The sequence below is a fragment of the Furipterus horrens genome, unplaced genomic scaffold (assembly GCF_987537825.1).
Source record: "Furipterus horrens unplaced genomic scaffold, mFurHor1.1.pri manual_scaffold_10, whole genome shotgun sequence".
Classification (NCBI taxonomy): Eukaryota; Metazoa; Chordata; class Mammalia; order Chiroptera; family Furipteridae; genus Furipterus; species Furipterus horrens.
Window position 1 is genome coordinate 29,275,574 of NW_028327180.1, and position 17,455 is coordinate 29,293,028.

General features: G+C 35.1%; 1 protein-coding gene across 4 annotated transcripts in view; it reads left to right on the top strand.

Annotated features, from left to right (window-relative positions):
• The window catches only part of CLCN3 (Cl-/H+ antiporter 3), a 62,207-nt gene that overhangs the window by 9,632 nt on the left and 35,120 nt on the right, over positions 1-17,455 (top strand). For 2 of the 4 annotated variants that reach the window (XM_090288866.1, XM_090288868.1), the window contains exon 2: positions 1,196-1,371. In XM_090288866.1, coding sequence (XP_090144992.1) covers positions 1,212-1,371 — 160 coding nt within the window. In that variant the 5' untranslated portion in view covers positions 1,196-1,211. Of the gene's footprint in view, positions 1-1,195; positions 1,372-10,344; positions 10,582-17,455 lie in introns of those variants that run through there. The other 2 variants (XM_090288867.1, XM_090288869.1) reach the window with 2 other exon arrangements.

Consider the following 17,455-nt stretch of genomic DNA (forward strand, 5'->3'; position numbering starts at 1 on the left):
CTGATCTTTTACCTCATTGCTTGAATAAACAATTAAACACTTATTATCATATATTATATACCAGTCACTAGCAGATGCTGAGAATGGAGATATGTTCCCAAGGAGCTCTCAAAATTTTACCTTCTCTAAATTAGGAAATTTGGGTAATAACTGTTTAAAATATGATATTTTATTTTTTTAAATAATGTGTAAAAGCTTTACAAATATTTTTTAATTATTATAGCTCTTTGAGGTTATTTTCCATATGCAAAAGAAAAATTTATTGGGGATACAAGATTGTCTTAAAATACTTAAGTTTTCAGTACTAGAATTCAGCACTAGAATTGGAGTATGCTTAGTTCCATTCATCTTTTATTTTTCTGTATATACTGATTATGACATATATAGTAAGTCTTGTTTTACAAGGCTTACTGGTTTCACTATTTTTTGTGACTATCTTTCAACTCCCACATATGAACCTTCCAAGTCTATTGCTAATGACTGCTATTTTGATGTTGAGCAAATAGGTAGATTTTTTTTTTCTTTAATCAACCTAGGAGTAAAACAATGAAAATTATGCTTTTTTGGTATTATCTGCTTTGAAAACATGAGAATTGTTATATATTATCATATTTTGCATGGCTGATATTTGTCCATGGGCTCTGAAGATTTGAATTTTAAAATGGTGAAAGAAGAATGAAATTAATATTAAAATAATTTAAATTACAGTGTTTAAGACTAGTACTTGCCTCTCCTAAAATATGCAAAAGGAACAGTCTCACTTTCAGACTCGTTACTTCAGCCACATCGCTCTTTTCCCCTGTGGACAGCTTTCTTGGAAATCCCTCCAGAGATAGTCTGTACATGCACAAGCAATTGTATACTGTATTCACTTTGTCCTCACATACAGTATATTATAATGCACCGTAAACACTTCTCTGTGCTTTGTTCTTTAACTTAACAATTTATCTTGGAGATCATTTTACTCATATACCACTACCTGAAGAAATTCTTAATTCTTTTATACAGCTGCATAGTGAGAATAGAATTATAAATCATCCCAGAAGAATTAACATGATATATGTTTAGCTATTGTTACAGAGATCAGAAGTGGTTTTTTTTTTTCAATAGAGATCACAAGTTTCCTTTTGCCATGAACTAGATAATTTTTATTATATGTTGGGAAATTTTTTAAACAAATTTTCTCCTTTTTCAGATAACCAGGCAGCTCAATGGAGTCTGAGCAACTGTTCCACAGAGGCTACTATAGAAACAGCTATAACAGTATAACAAGTGCAAGCAGTGATGAGGAACTTTTAGATGGAGCAGGTGTCATTATGGACTTTCAAACTTCTGAAGATGACAATTTGTTAGATGGTGACACAGTAGTTGGTAAGTTTGGCATTACTACTCTTAATATTTGCAGTCATGAATATCTATGAATCTATATATTTGATTTATTGAGGTTGTATTTTTTTGAGTAACTTTTTAAAAATTGAGGTGATCTGTGTAACATAAAAAGTCCCATGAACTGCCATCCGCAAATTGGAAGGCCAGGAAAGCTGCAGGTGTGATTTTAGTCCAAACCCAAAGGCCTGAGAACCAGGGGAACCTGTGCTGAAGTCCCAGTTTGAGTCTGAAGGCCCTGGATCGTGGAGCCCTGATGTCCAAGGGCAGAGGAAGATAAATGTCCCAGCTCAAGCAGAGCGCAAATTCACCTTGCCTCTGCTTCATGATCTATTCCAATCCTTAACTGGATGATGCCCACTTTCATTGGTGAGGGCATCTTTTCAGTCTCCCAGTTCAAATGCTAACCTCTTCTGGAAAGACCCTCTCAGACACATATGCAGAAAAAATGTTTTACCAGCTATCCAGGCATTCCTTAGTGCAGTCAAGTTAAAACAAAATTTACCATAACAACAATCAACAAATTCTAAGTGTAGAAATTGATGAATTTCTACAAAGTGAACACCTCATATAACTACCCCTTTATCAAGAAAGAAAGCATTATCAGGACCCCCAGAATCCTCCCTTGTTCCCCCTTCCAGTTTCAAAGGTAACTACTGTTTTGATTTCTATTACTATAGATTACTTTTGCAGGTATTTACCTTTATATAAATGGAATTATATATATTCTTTTGTCACTTATTTTTTGAGATTCATCCTTCTTGTTGACTATAGCAATAGTTAATTTATTTTTATTGCCATGTAGTATCCCATTCTATAAATATGCTGCAGTCTACCTATTATCCATATTGTTGATGGATATATAGGGTATTTTTTTTCAGATTTCGGTTGTTAATAAAATACTAATGCTGCTGTAAATTTTCATGTACATATGTTTTCGTGCATGTTATATATGCAATTCTGTGCATTTATGTCTTGGAATGAAATTCTTAGTTGACAGGGTGTGTGAATTATAGTGCTACCAGATACTGTCAAAGATAGTTCCAAAGTGGTTGGAGCATGTACATGCTACCAGCCATGTGTGAGAGTCTAGTTTGTTCCACATCTTCACCAATACTTGATATTACCAGTTTTAAAATTTTTGACTATTCTAGTGTGGGTGCAGTAGTCTTGAATTTTGGTTTTAATTGACATTTGCCTGACGGCTTATGAGTTGAAGTGCCTTTTATATATTCATTGGCTTTTTAGATGGCCTCCTTTGAAAGTGCTCATCCTTTTTTTTTTCTGCCTATTTTGCAAGAGTTCTTTATGCATTCTGATTATGAGTTCTTTGTTATATATATGTATTGCAAATTTCTCTCGCTATGCCTTTTCACTCTCTGACTGGTATCTTTTGATGAATATACTATCAGTTTTAATGAAGTCCAATTAATCTTTTCCTTTTTTCTTTGTGTTTTTGTTTTAAGATATCTTTCCATATCTCAAGATCATGAAGATCTTTTCCCATTTCTTGTAGAAGTTTTATTTTTTGTGTCTTTCATACTTAGAGTTATAATCTACCTGGAATTAATTTGTGTATGTTACGGGTTCAGATTCATTTTTTTCCTATATGGATAACTAGTTGACCCAACACTAGAGGTTTTTTACAAAATAATTTTGTATTTGCCAGAAGATATAAGTGATTAGCAAAAGGTCTAAAACTTATATTCCGTATGACAAGGTCATGATAATTTCAGCTATGATAAATTTGAAAGGGAGTAGCTATCACAGACATTGGATTAGGGCCCACCTTAGTGACCTCATTTAAGATTAACCACCTTTTTAAAGGTTTTATCTCCAAATACAGTCATATTCTGAGGTACTTAGCAGTAGGGCTTTTATCACATAAATTTTGGAGGGATACAATTCAGCGCATAATACATTTATGCAGATCTTGCTAACGTTCACACATTTTATTACACAAAATCAAGTCATATTTTTAAATATTGCTATCAATCTCACAATCCCATAAGTCTTTAAATGTTGGGAAGCTGTCAGGCTCACAGTCGTGAGTACGAGATTTCTAAATTTAACTTTTGCCTGAAAGCTCAAGTTTTATTATTGGCAACAAGTACTGTTCATTGTTTTACTTGAAGAGACACTTTCACTTTATTCATTTTGAGAAAAATGTCTGCCAGAAACCAAGGTCTAAGTAACTGTAGTTTGTGTATCAGTTATTCATTTGAGTAAAAATGATGTTCCATGAAAAAGTTCAGTGACAACTCAGAAATCCGCACAAGTGCTTTTTCTCAAGATGGAACCATTGTTTAACAGTATAAGCATAAGTGCTTTATGTATTCTTCCCATTTGTCACACAGAATATTAGAAGAATGTATATTCAAGAGTTGGAATTTAACAAAATGAATAATTTTTACATTTTTATGTGGGACATTTAAAAGAGAAACAGACCTTTTGTTTTCTGGGTGTCCATGGGGGAAAGAATGCAATGACTACTAGTATATTTTGGTGCTGCTGCTTTTATTTGTGCTAGATGCAAACTATTTTACCAACTATTGACTCAGCACCATAAGTAGAATGAAAAAGCCAAAGAACATTGTGTAGACTGAATAATGGCCACTACATCATAATTTCTGGAACCTGTAAGTATGTGACTTTACATGAAAAAAGGGATTTAGTGGTTTTGAATTAATGAAGAGAGAACGGAGAGATTATTCAGGATTATCTGGGTAACTCTGTGGTAATCATTAGGGTCCTTAATAGAAGGAGGCGGGAGAGTTAGAGTCCAAAGCAAGAGGTGGAGTGGGAAGGGGAAGGGGACATGAGCAAGAGAATGTAGGCCGCCTGTAGAAGCTGACAAAAAACAAGGAAGCAGATTCTCCCCTGAAGCCTCCAGAAGGAACAAAGCCCTGTGGACACCTTGATTTTAGACCTCTGACTTCCAGAATTATGATGGAATGGATTTGTATTGTTTTTAATCCACTAAGCTGGTGGTGATTTGTTACAGTAGCAGTGGGAAACTGATAAAATATATCACTGTACAATACACTTGACCATATTTAATCTGTCTGTGTAATATGATACCAGTTTTCTTTACATGTTATACACACATACACACACACACATATTTAGCAGGGAGATATACCAAAATAAGGATTTTTCTCATGGTGATAGAATTTGGGTTCCTAGGCCTGAAGCTGAAAAGCAAGGGAGGCCTAAACTCTTGTTTGACCAAAACTCCCAACTCTGGTCAGCAGATCTGAGGCTTTGTTTTTCAGATTACTTCATGCGGGCCAACCCCACTGTCCTGAGGGCCTAATGCTTAAGGGAGTGGTCATTCCAGGGCTTGTATGGGAGCTCTGTGAGACTATTCTCTGGCCCCCTTGTTCCTCCTCTAAGGGGGTCTACCACAAGGACTAGCCACATGCTAAGGGAGGAGAATTCAAGGGAGGGTCCAAACCACATGACCAGTGATATGAAAGGTATGTGGATCTAAACTGCAGTATGCTAGGGGAGGAAAGATCACCCTGGGGACGAGACCTTGTTTTTCCAGTTCTGCCCATTGCTAGGCACCCAGGGCTTTCTGCCGTGCTGATGTTCCATACCTGGCCTACCTGGCCTACCTGGCCTATCCGTTCCTACTCTGCTCATGCCTAACTGCCTACTACACTCTTGTCCTGGGCCTTGTAATACTAGGTTTGGGCTTGTGCCTGGCTGTCGTATCTCCAGGTCTCTGGACATGTTTCCTTTGCCTATAATACCAGTTATTACTTGTATGTTGCTTCTTAGGTTAGACCTCATTTCCTCTAGAGAGCCTTACCTGACTTTTCAGGTTTAGGTTGGGGCCACTTCTGTTCAGTAAACTGTATTACTTCTGTTGTGTTCGCTTTCTTGACTTTCCTTATTTGTCTTTTTTTAAAAAATTAATTAATTAGTTTATTTTATTTCTTTAGAGAGAGGGGAAAGGAGAAAAAGAGGGAGAGAAACATCACTGTGTGGTTGCCTCTCACTTGCACCCCCAACTGGGGACCTGATGTGGAACCTAGTAATGTGCCCTGACTGGGAATCAAACCAGCGTCACTTGGCTCGCAGGCCGACGCTCAATCCACTGAGCCACAGCAGCCTGGGCTCCTTATTTGTCTTATTTGTTTATAGCCTTTCTTCCTCCTAGATTTAGCTACATTATCCTTTAGTATAATTATCCTACTAATTCTTGTTGGCTTACCAGTATAAGTCATTTATTTTACTGTCTGCATAGTTCTGTTTAGAGCTGCTCTGTTATATATTGAGCACATATTTTAACTCTTGAGCAACTTTATTTTCTTTATTTCTAATCTTCATGGGAACAGGATATTAGTAATATCATGGACAGCCACATATGCTATTTTTTCATCCACTCTTCTTACAATGTCTAATATATGGGCTCACACACAGTAGAAGCTCATTAAAGGATTGCTGTTTTGTGGAATATTCATCTATTTAAAATATTAGCTAATCAAATTTTATAATTTTTAGGAGTCTCTTTTCCTTTTAATTTATTAAACTAGTATGGGTATATAGAGAAAAGTTTCAGTTTAACTGGGTACCTGTGAAGCTGGTAGGATATTCAGTGGAGTAACAGGAACTGTATCACTCTGTTACAACTGTATTCCACAGGGGCCCACCAAAATGGTGGTGCCATTCAGGAGGAAAAGGGCACAGGAGGGAAGATACAGGCTATATTAATACTAAGCTCCCTGACATTAGTCAGTGCCATCACTTCTGGTTTTCAGTTTTCTTATCAGAAACATGAATGCAAAATGTTTATTCTACCTACCCAACTCAGATGCCTTTTTATTATTCTTCTCGTGTGATTGCTGTGGCCAGGACTTCCAGTACTATGTTGAATAAGAGTGGTAAAAGCAGACATCCCTGTGTTGTTCCTGATCCTAAGGGGAACACTTTTAGTTTTTACCTATTGAGTATCACGTTAGCTATGAGTTTGTCATATATGGCCTTTATTATGTTGAGGAATGTTCCCTCTATTCCCACTTTGCTGAGAGTTTTTATCATGAATAGGTGCTAGATATTATCCAATGCTTTTTCTGCATCTGTTGATAGGATCATGTGATTTTTACTTTCATTTTGTTCATGTGGTGTATCACATTTGTTGATCTGTGAATATTGTATCAACCTTGCATCCCAGGAGTAAATCCCACTTGAGCATGGTGTGTGATCTTTTTAATGTATTGTTGGATCCAGTTTGCTAATATTTTGTTGAGGATTTTAGCATGTATGTCCATCAGGGATATTGGCCTATAATTTTCTTTATCTGGTGAAATGAATACATTACTAAAAACATACCATCTTCCAAAACTGTATCAGGACGAATCAGAAAATCTGAAGAGACCAATTACAACTAATGAAATTGAAGCTGTAATAAAAAAAACTCCCAACAAACAAAAATCCTGGACACCACGGGTTCACAGGTAAATTTTACCAAATAGTCAAAAAAGAACTAACACCGATCCTTCTCAAACTATTCCAAAAAATTCAAGAGGAGGGAAGACTCTGAAGCTTATTCTACAAGGCCAGCATTATCCTAAATCCAAATCCTCTTAGTAATTTTTTATTGATAAACCCCCTAATCCCCTCCTTGGCTGTAAATTTCTACTTCCTTATTGTATTGGGAGTTGAGCTGAGTTCTATATTGATTGAGGTATCTTTTCCCCCATTACAATAGTCCTGAATAAAATCTGTTTTTACCGTTTTATCTACTGTCCAGCTCTGGTTTTTCTTTCACTATATATATTTCATTTTGTATCTCTAAAATATAAGGATTCCTTTAAGGTTATTATCACATATAAAATATGAATACTTTTAAAAAATCAAATATATTATCTATTTCACATTTCCCCAATTTTTTTAATAAAAAAATTGTTTTGTTTTTAATTATATAGCATCCCTCCGCTTCCTTTTTTTTCTTATTATTAATTTGTTGAAGAAATCTGGTCATTTGTTTCCTAATTTGGGTTTTCCTGGTTCAGTTTCTGAGCTGTCATTTAACTTGTTTCTGTGATTTCTGTATTTCCTATAAATTGGTAGTTAAATCTAAAGGCAAAAATCATTTTTTAAAGTAATTTTAATGTAGATTTCTTGGATCATGTGTGTTAGGAAAGGTTCAAAGTTTGACATTATAATACTACAGTCATAATGTGTGTTGTATATACATATATAGTTATGTAGTTATAATACCCCAGTCATCTGTTGTCATATATTCAGGCTCCCTGATTTATAGACCTCAGAGAGGCTGTGATTTATCCAGCATTCCACATCAAGTTGAAGTGAGAATCTAGAGTGCATTTGGAAGTAGAAATATCTTTGCCCTCTGAATTTTAAGTTCCGTCTGTGCTGCCACTTTAGTGTTTTTGTTCTTCAGAAGTTTCATCCAGAGCATCCCTCCAGCCCACACCAGCTATATCTCAGAATTCTTGAATTTGTCTTCTGTTCTCTTTTCACTTCAGACCCACTCTAATTGTAGTTCAGTTTGTTAATCTGGTGTTACCTAACCCGTGTGTCAAAGTCCTCTTAGGCCACACCTTCCAGTCTACTTTATCCTTTTCTAAACTCTAATTGGAAAGCACTTTAGCCCGAGTAATAATTCTTTTAAGAAAAAGTGGAACCATGGATCCTATAATCATGAGAGATTTGTTTACTTTGAAAAATTTTGTTTGCAGATTTTTTTGTATTACAAAATAATATATTTATATAAAAAATTAAATATGTAATATATATGTTTTAAAGTTTAAGACCATGTGGAACTATATAAAGTAAAAAGTAAATGTGCCATTGTCTCTCTGACTCTTCACCTCATTCCTTCCTCAGTGATAACAATTGTTAAGAGTTTGGTGTGTCTTGCCCTGGCTGGTGTAGCTCAGTGGATTGAGTGCCAGCATGTGAACCAAAGGGTCACCAGTACGATTCCCAGTAAGGCACATGCCTGGGTTGCAGGCCAGGTCCCCTTTTGGGGGCGTAACAGAGACAGCCACACATCGATGTTTCTCTTCCTCTCTTTCTCCCTCCCTTCCCCTCTCTCTAAAAATAAATAAAATATTTTTTTAAAAGTTTCATGTGTCTCATTCTAAACTGAACTCTATAATTTATAAATACGTTCAGTTTATATATTATATAAACATACACACATATTTTGTTAACTAAACATAATTCAAAATTGTTTACTTATGATGCAAAACTTCTACTTACGCAATACTGTCAATATATTTTATAGAGAAGATATTCTTCCCCCTCTATTCAGTGCTAGCTAGCTATCATTTCTGTTTTCCCTTTCTGACTAAGTTGTAAATCAGGAAAAACAAGTTAAGAGAGTGTCTACAAATACCAGGAAAACCTGCAAATAGATTTTCATTTTATATAAAGGCATGAAATAATATAAATAGTATTATAAAAGTTAAATTATTTATAAATGTCATATAGCACATATTTTAAAGAGTTTTATAATAGTTGAACTTACATATCAAATGACCACAAAGGCTCATATTTAATGTAGTAAAGTTAGCTTTTTGGTTAAAGCTTTTCTGGTTAAAAAAAAATTATTTCCAAGAAAATTCAAAAAACCCAAAAAAGCAAAGTCACACACAGTAATACAAACATTAAAAGCCAGAATCGGAATTAGATAGAATATTCCTATGGCATTAATTCTAGTTTATATTCCTTTCCCCAAATCCCAGTTGGGATTTTATGAGAAGGTATGTCTTTCTGAAGTTCAGAGTTCTTGAAATATAAAAACTTCACTTAACCTGATTTAAAATACCCCAAATAACTAAAATGTATTAGAGTGAATAGAATTTCTCTTTACTGTCATGTGAATCCTCTCTTTTTTCATTACCCCAATTCTTATATAAATGCCTTGAATAGGACTGGACCTTGGGGGTTGGCTCATTCAATACTTAGGAAAACAAAATTTTCAGAACCTCTGAATTGCTTTTCTTGAATAGCACATTTTTATTTAGTGGCACTGTAACAATATTGCTATTTCAGAAGGAGAATCTCTTAGTCCAGAGGAATCACCTCAAAGGTAGCTATAAAAATTATGAACTTTTTTAAAATGGCAGTTTGAAACAAAAAGAGTTGCTTTATTTCTGAATTTTATAAAAATTTCCAGAAAAGACACAATTGGAGTTAACCTTTTGAGACACATTTTATTAAAAGCCTTTTTGTGTTTGTTTGTTTTTTGTTTGTTTAATCACAACGTGTTTGTGAGGTAGGAAAACAGTGAGATAGGGTAGGGAAATGTCCCTAGTAAATCTCTTTGTGTTGTCTCACAAACAATAGCCAAGTTACTTATTATGTCCACAAGTTTTCTTTCTCCTCAAAAGCTAGTGTCTTGCTAGTTCTTGAAAGAAGGAAACAAGAGGCTGCTGAAGGGGATTAGTGAGGTAAAATGCCATTCAACTGCTCAGTTACTAAGTATTTTGAACGCACAAAGAAGTCTGACGTACATTTTGATCATTAAAAATTTACTTTTAAAACTAAGTCTCTTGAAGCCTTTGATATGTTCTAGTTCTTTATGATTCACATGACATTAGTACACGTATTATAAAATCATACAACCTTATGAGAGTGTTGCTCTCATTTTTCTACATTGGAAATGAAAAGGGGCATTGTCTATAGCCAGAATTTCCTTTTCACATCTCTATTATTAAGTATTTTGTTCCCCTCTATATTTATCTCAATATCAAAAAGAAATAATGTTCTGTTGTCTTAGTGTAGTTGCCACTGTTGCTGTATTGTGAGTGCTTTAAAATTCTCAAACCAGTTTTGTCTGTTATACTTGGAGCTTAGTCATCATCATACGTAGCAGGACCTGATTAAGAAAGCTGTTCCGCCTCTAAGCCTTGCTAGATTGTAGCCACTAGCAACCAGGCTGCAATAATTTCCCTTTGATGACATCATCCACTGTGGAAGAACACAGTTGCTTCAGCGAGTCGAACTACATACAGTTCTAACCCTCATCAAATATGGCATCTCCCTTGCCTGCTGCAGCAGGGGTGGAAGAAATGGCACTGTCTTTTTAAGCGAGCCAGCATTTCTTTTCCTTCTTCTTTTTAAAAATTCTAATCATGGATGCTTCTTCTGATCCTTATTTGCCTTATGACGGGGGAGGAGACTATATTCCCCTGAGGGAATTACATAAAAGAGGTAATACCATCCCTTTGCTATGAATCTTCTGTTGGTATGTTTTGCATGCGGCTGGGTGGTTCTCTAATTTAAACAGGTTCTGGATTGTCCTTTAAATACTGCAGGGTGTTGTTTAGTTGACCTGGGTTGTTAGGCAGGGGCAAATGAAACCTTCCGAATGTTCTGTAGTCCTCTCTGATTGTTTTCTCTGTGCAGATTAGTACTGCTTCAGATCACATCGGACTCCGACTCCATGTTCGGTGTGAAATCCTTTTTCTAGTTAACTGGGAAAATGAATTAATCCGCTTTTACAGCTAACTATTGTGGTGTTGGTTGGCACCTGTACAACAATGTTTTTCTTCCTTTGGAAAACTTATATTTCTTTTAATTTACACAGATAAATCAAGTGTGTGTCTATGTACCATATTTCAGCTGCTGCCAATTACTATGTAGCTTTCACACCACAAAGTAAATTTATAGTAAAAGCTCTACCAGCATTTTAGAACACTGGAATGGCAATAAAAATGAACACATTTTTATATTAATATTTTATATATAATATGCATTTCAATTGGTTAACATGAACTACATTGTCTTACACAAGTAGCTTTTAAAATTGATATAATAAAAATAGGGTAATTTTTACACATCAGAAAAAGAAAAGTCAGTATTTTGTAAAAAAACCGGAAAGCACTTAGCATTCATAGAAATCTTTTTGCAGGTACTGTTAAGGTCTTAAAACTGATTACATGTTAATTAAACTGCTTTTTATTCGTTTTTCTTAAACCGGTAATACTGAAAATAGACTATTAGCAATTGTTCTAGCAAAAAATAAAATAAAATAAACCAAAATAAAACTGTCTTAGATGGATGACTTTATTTATGAGCCACATTAGTTTGAATTACTTCATAGTATTATAAACTTATAGTTTAGTCCAAACTTTTATTTATGAAATAGTCATGATTTTACTGAGCGTATTTAGCCTGTTTTATTTATAGTCTGTATTCTGATAATACTTTTTTTAGTGTTAAGTTCCATTAGAATTAAAAAGTTAATCAACAAATATTTATTGGTTACATTGTCTACTGGAAACTATTTTAGGTTCTGAACAGTTATAACATTATATATCCATAGTATTCTGTTGTTAGTAAAAGCTTGATTTTGAGAAAAATTGTATGAAGATCATGTTCCATATATAGTATTGTGCTTCTCTTACAGTTGCCATTTTAACAAAATAATTATATAATTTTAGAATATTTGGGGAAATACTTAAAAGCATAAAAAAGAAAATAAAAATTTCTCCTAATTTTACCACCCGGGTCTGTTGAGTTACCCCTTCTCTCCAATTCTTAATGTGTTCATTAACTCTACCTTTTCTTATGTTACCATCCCTTTTCTGGTAAGGATTTCTTTAAACAGGAAATGACTTGGATGAATGGTGAGGTTCAAATGTCACAGTATTTCCTAATTAGTAAGTAATTAAACTGTAAAACAAGACAAACTGTTTTATTTGAGGTATTACAACATCTGTTTGATGATGATGATAAATCAGAAGACCTAGGCTTGGGAAATTTAAATTATCAGTGTTAAGCTAACAGTCTTTGATAGAAATTACTTATGACAGAACTTAGGGAGTTCATCTCTGTGTAAGATATGCAAATAGTAAGGTGTAAGTCAAAGCTTCTGTGAAAGTAAGCATGGTTACTGATATGGCTATTACTAAAATATAAGCTTTTTTTCTTTTATATATTCATAAATAATCTCCTTAGGAATCTTGCATAAGGTCTCTTGGCAGCCCAAATTGGTTCCTTGTTCCTTCTTGAGACTTACTCAATTGATATAAGCTAAGGTTATTTGAAAGTAAAATTGTGTCTTTGTAGTACCAATTAGTCAGTTATCAGGTTTACTTGCCTGTACTGCAGTATCCTAGTATCTGTGGATAAGAGGTTATTTGCTTTTCATAATTTATAAACTATTGTAACCAGTGGGTCAGCACAAAGGAACTGGAGATGTAGAGATAAGCAGCTAACATAAATCAAGAAAAATGAATCATGACAAAATTACAATGATTAGAAATATCTCTTCCGGCTGATAAAGGGTAAAGAGACAGATAAAGGAAGTATGAAATTGTAAAAGATACCAATAAAGTAAACTGAAACCTGGAATTCTAGTGTTAGGGGTTACCTTTGTGGAGTAAATTAAATTTAATACTACTTTTCTAGGTGAGATGGTATATGATGTAGCTTCCTACTTAAGTGACTCATATAGAGCCTGGGTTGTCAGTAGATTAAAAACAGAATTAGTTAATATATTATTGCTAGAGTAGAAATTTTGACATTTTAGAATTAGCTGTCTCTTGGTGTAAATTTCCTACATTGAAACTATCAAGTTCTTTTATAAAATGTCTTTCATTTTTGTCAGGAAAAATGCTTTATTTGGATTGTCAGTTTTATACTTTGATTTTCTTCTTAATTTGTTCAAGAAGTTTAATTAGTTTGGCGGGGTGGGGGGTGGTGGCTCAATTCTTTCTTCTGCCAAACCCTATCATGGATTTGATCTTTGGGGCCTTGAGGCTCCATTTATTTCCTCAGTGATCACTAAAAATTATTTGAGTATTAATTGTTTCATTTAATGAATTTATTGAGCTCTTGTGTATATATATAAAGCACTACCTGGTGATGTGAAGAAAGGTGGTAGTAGTAATAGTAATATTAACAGTAGCTAATACGTAGTGTAGAATTCACTGTTTGCCAGACGCTGTTTTAAGTGCTTTAGATGTATCAGTTAATATATGTGTAACAACTCATTTTAATCCTCATTGCCGTCTTGAATTGTAGGTGCTGTTTTAATCCCATTTTTCTGTTGACAAAACCGAGGCAAGGAAATGTTCAAAGTCAGGATTTGCTCCATATGGTTTGGCTCATACTCTAATCATGGGTATATACTGCTCTTTACTGTGTATACCTGTAATAGCTTGGCATTTTGAGTCTGGATGGGGCACAAGAAGGCTTCCCAAGTTTAAAAACAAAGAAACAAAACCCCAAAGAAGTTAATAAATTTCTAGTGAATGTTATAGACTGCATGTTCTCCTGGACTTTAGGGGAGGAAAAGATTAGTCTTTTGACAGGTGTTTTCAAAGTAGGCCAAGTCTTCAAGTACCCAAGGGAATTTGATATAATGTTTCTGGGGGAGGGGATAGAATGAGTACCTGCTCTGGTGGGAGTAAATGCCTCCTGTGTTCCCTGGTCAGTTTTGTTGTATCTCAGTGGGTCATAAAAGGGGTCATTTAGAAAGGTGTAAGGTAGAAGAGTGCTATATCCTAGAGGAAACTTGAATGCCAGACTAATAATGGTCTTAAACCACATAAAGTGTAACCTTCCTGTTGAAATAAAAGTTTGGGAGTCTCGTATATATTTTTTTAAGTTTCTACCTGAAATCGTTTCTTGACATTCATTAGTTCAGAGATGTATTTTAAGTAGCTTTTTTGTTCGGATAACATATGGTTTGTTCATTTTTAATTCCCTCCTAAAAGTATTAGTAGTTAGCATATTTTTGCACATTATTTGGAAATCCAGGGGCTTGCTGATATTCTTATTGCTATAGGGACATTTTATAGGCTCTTTGTAAAATGCTTTTAAGAATCAGGCTGTTATTGTACCTCCAATCTTTTAGCTAACTAGAAAATTAAATCTCTTCTTACAAAATTAATTCATCTAAGTGTCTATAAAATAACAAATAAAGATTCCTTATTTGATGTCAGAAACTCTTCGTATTCTAAAACAATATTATAAAACAAAGCCTGTCCTTAAATTTATTTGCTGACAGCACCTGAATTTAAAATCTTCTAAAAGATCTGGTTCATATTACTATCTCTAGCTCTGTTTTCTAAAAATAACCTACACTTTACTGTGGTTAATTTTATACCATCTCATTGCTTGTCGTAAGTCAGAAATGCTTTGTGTATCAGAATTTCACGTGACCAGATCTTTCACATAGATTAGGTTTGTAAATTTGGCTCTTTTTTCTAGCACTGAGCTCTCTTCTTTGTGCCTGCATAAAGTCAGGGGAGACTGGTGGCTTAAATTGTATTTTAAAGTTTTGTTGTGGTTTTTTAATAAATATATGTTTGGTAATTTTTTGTAGTCTTTTACAACCATAAATAGATCAAACATGGATTTACATTAGTTTCTGTCAATTATTCTTCGTTCCACTTAGGAGAACAAATTTCATATTTTATTTTATGTATGTAATATATGTCATTCTGTGCAGAGATCAATGAACATGGAACTTCTTCCCAGTTATACAGGTGTTTTAATATCCACTTTATTATCTCTACCTAAGGATGTGCCTTTTTATTTCGGGTTGGCAATAGATCAGAGAAGAAAACAGTGAATTGGGTAATGGGATCAGCATTGCTTCTGGCTGGTTTTGTGTCCTTGCTCAGCTTCTTTGGGATTTGTTTTTAATTTCCAGTTCATTGCAGTTTAAATAGATGGCAGTTAAATATGACTGTAGTTAGCAGAACAGATTTAAAGAGCATACACTTCATTTATCCTATTCATTTATCCAGCAGATATTTACTTGACTACCTGCTAAGGCCTAGGCATGGTGCTTGCTAGTCCCTTTTAATCTTTCATTGGGAGTCTGCTAACATTCTGGAACTTCTACTATCAACTTACAACATTTACTTTCCTCTTCCTCACCAGGATGACCATTTCTTATCAGTAGGGTCACGGAGAGAGGGGAGAAGAATGCATTGGGGACTAGACTTCCTGCTCTTAATATATGAAAGAAACTGGGTAGTTAGGGAATATGTAGAGTTTGGGATTTCTGTTTGCCTTCTTCCATAATTAAAAAAAAATGAATATGTTTTATGCATGTGTGGTAGGACATTAATCTGCATTATGAGCTTAAATGATAAGAATCACTGCTGTCACATCTTTTAAGATTAAGCCCAGAAGTAATAAATAACAGTCTAAATAAATAAATATCGTCGTCGGCAGCCGTCCGTCTCGAGAGACGATGGTGTAGCTTCTTAAGAGTCTATCTGCACCGCCGAGAATGGCTGCGCAGTCCGACTCGGGAGTGACACGGTATCTGTCTCCTCCCGTGTTGAATCGACATCTTGCGATGACGCTGAAGCTACAGAGCCTGGGCAGGGTGATATGGAGGGTCTGCTGTTGCCCATGCAGCAGATGCCCCCTCTCTTCGCAGCTGAAGGGTCCAAGGGAAAGACGGAGTCAATACAGCTTGGCTTCAGGTGCGCCGCAGGAGTTGCCGGTGTTGACTACAACGTCAAACCGCCTTAGGGACTCCGGCTCCGGATTTTCTGTCGGGGTTTACTCCCTTAGCCTTTCCCCTGAAGAGGTATGCCGCAAGGCAGCGGAGGTTTTTTGGAGTCAGAGTTTTCCTTCTCTGATGTGCCCTGACTGGAAGATCGAACCAGCGACACTTAGCTCGCAGGCCGACGCTCAATCCACTGAGCCAACCCAGCCAAATAAATAAATATACACCTACTTTTTCATGTGAAATTATTATTTGGATACTCCCCTTTAAAAAAAAAGATGTAGGCTGCTGAAGATGTGTGACTTTGGAATTTACTAATAAGCTCAGTTTAAGGTGCAACTGTTAAGTACTATTTTATAAGTCAGTTCACCAAATAGATATTAAGGGCTAGTGGGTGGGAATATAAAGGTTTTTATTTATGGGAAAGCAGATAATTTCATTAATGTTGTATTCTCTAGTTCAGTCTTTGTGAAATTTCAGGTTTTAACATGTTGGTTGTGAAATAAATTGGGTTGTGACCAGTATTTAAAAGAAAGAAAGAGAAAAAGAGAGAGAGAAAGAAAGGAGAAAAAAAAAAAGTTACTATTTGGCAGAGTATATGCCAAATAGTAATTATACTAAACTCTGGTTTTACTTAGGTACATATCTGTATACTATGTCATTGAGAAATGTTTCTTGCAGTGGGCCAGTCAAACAAGTTTGAAAACCAGTTTTTAAGTATACAGCCAGGAAGGCAGTTAACTCTTTCTGGGGTAAAGGTCCTAAGATGAGTGAAAGAACCTGAGGATGAGAATAGGATGTGTTATTGTCATAGACCTCTGTTAAAGCAGAGGGATGTGAGTGTTGGTAACAAAGCAGTGCCCACTACTACTACTGCAACATTTTTTTCATTGCAATATTTTAAATAATACAGGACAAGTGGTTTGGAACCAAAGGTAAGAAGGGATGATGGTGGTGGTGGGTAGGATTGTATTAATTGTCTGAAAGCTAAATGCATGTTCAAAAGTGTTCTGGGAGAAGGCACCACCTAACTCAGAGGAGAGTGTCTACATGCTTAATACATACAAGAAAAACCATGAAATTATTTTTTAGGCAGTATTACATAGTGGTGAGAATTGCCTTTGGAATCCAACTGCTTAGATATGAATTCCTGTTCCACTACTTATTAGCTTTGTAACCATGGGTGTATTTCTTAACTCTCTCCGTCTTTTTTTTCTAATTTATAAAATGAGATAGTGATACCTATTTTATGGGGTTGTTGTGAGCATTAAATGAGCTAATACATGTAAAGTGCTAAGAACGTCTGGCGCAGTAAGTACTCAGTAAACGTTAGTTTTTATTGTTATTATTTGACATTCAATAGATAACAGTGTCTGACCTCTAGGTGGGAAAGTTATTTTAATTCTGATTTATTCTAGTTTATCTGTTGTGTTTTTTCTTTTGTCAGTTATGTGCAAAACCATTGCCTAATCCAAGGTCACAAGGATTGGCTCCTATGTGTTCCAATAAGAGTTTTATAGTTTTAACCCTCTGGTCTATGATCCACTTTTAGTTAATTTCATATATGGTGTGAGGTAGGGGTCCAGCTCCACTCCTTTGCCTGTGGAT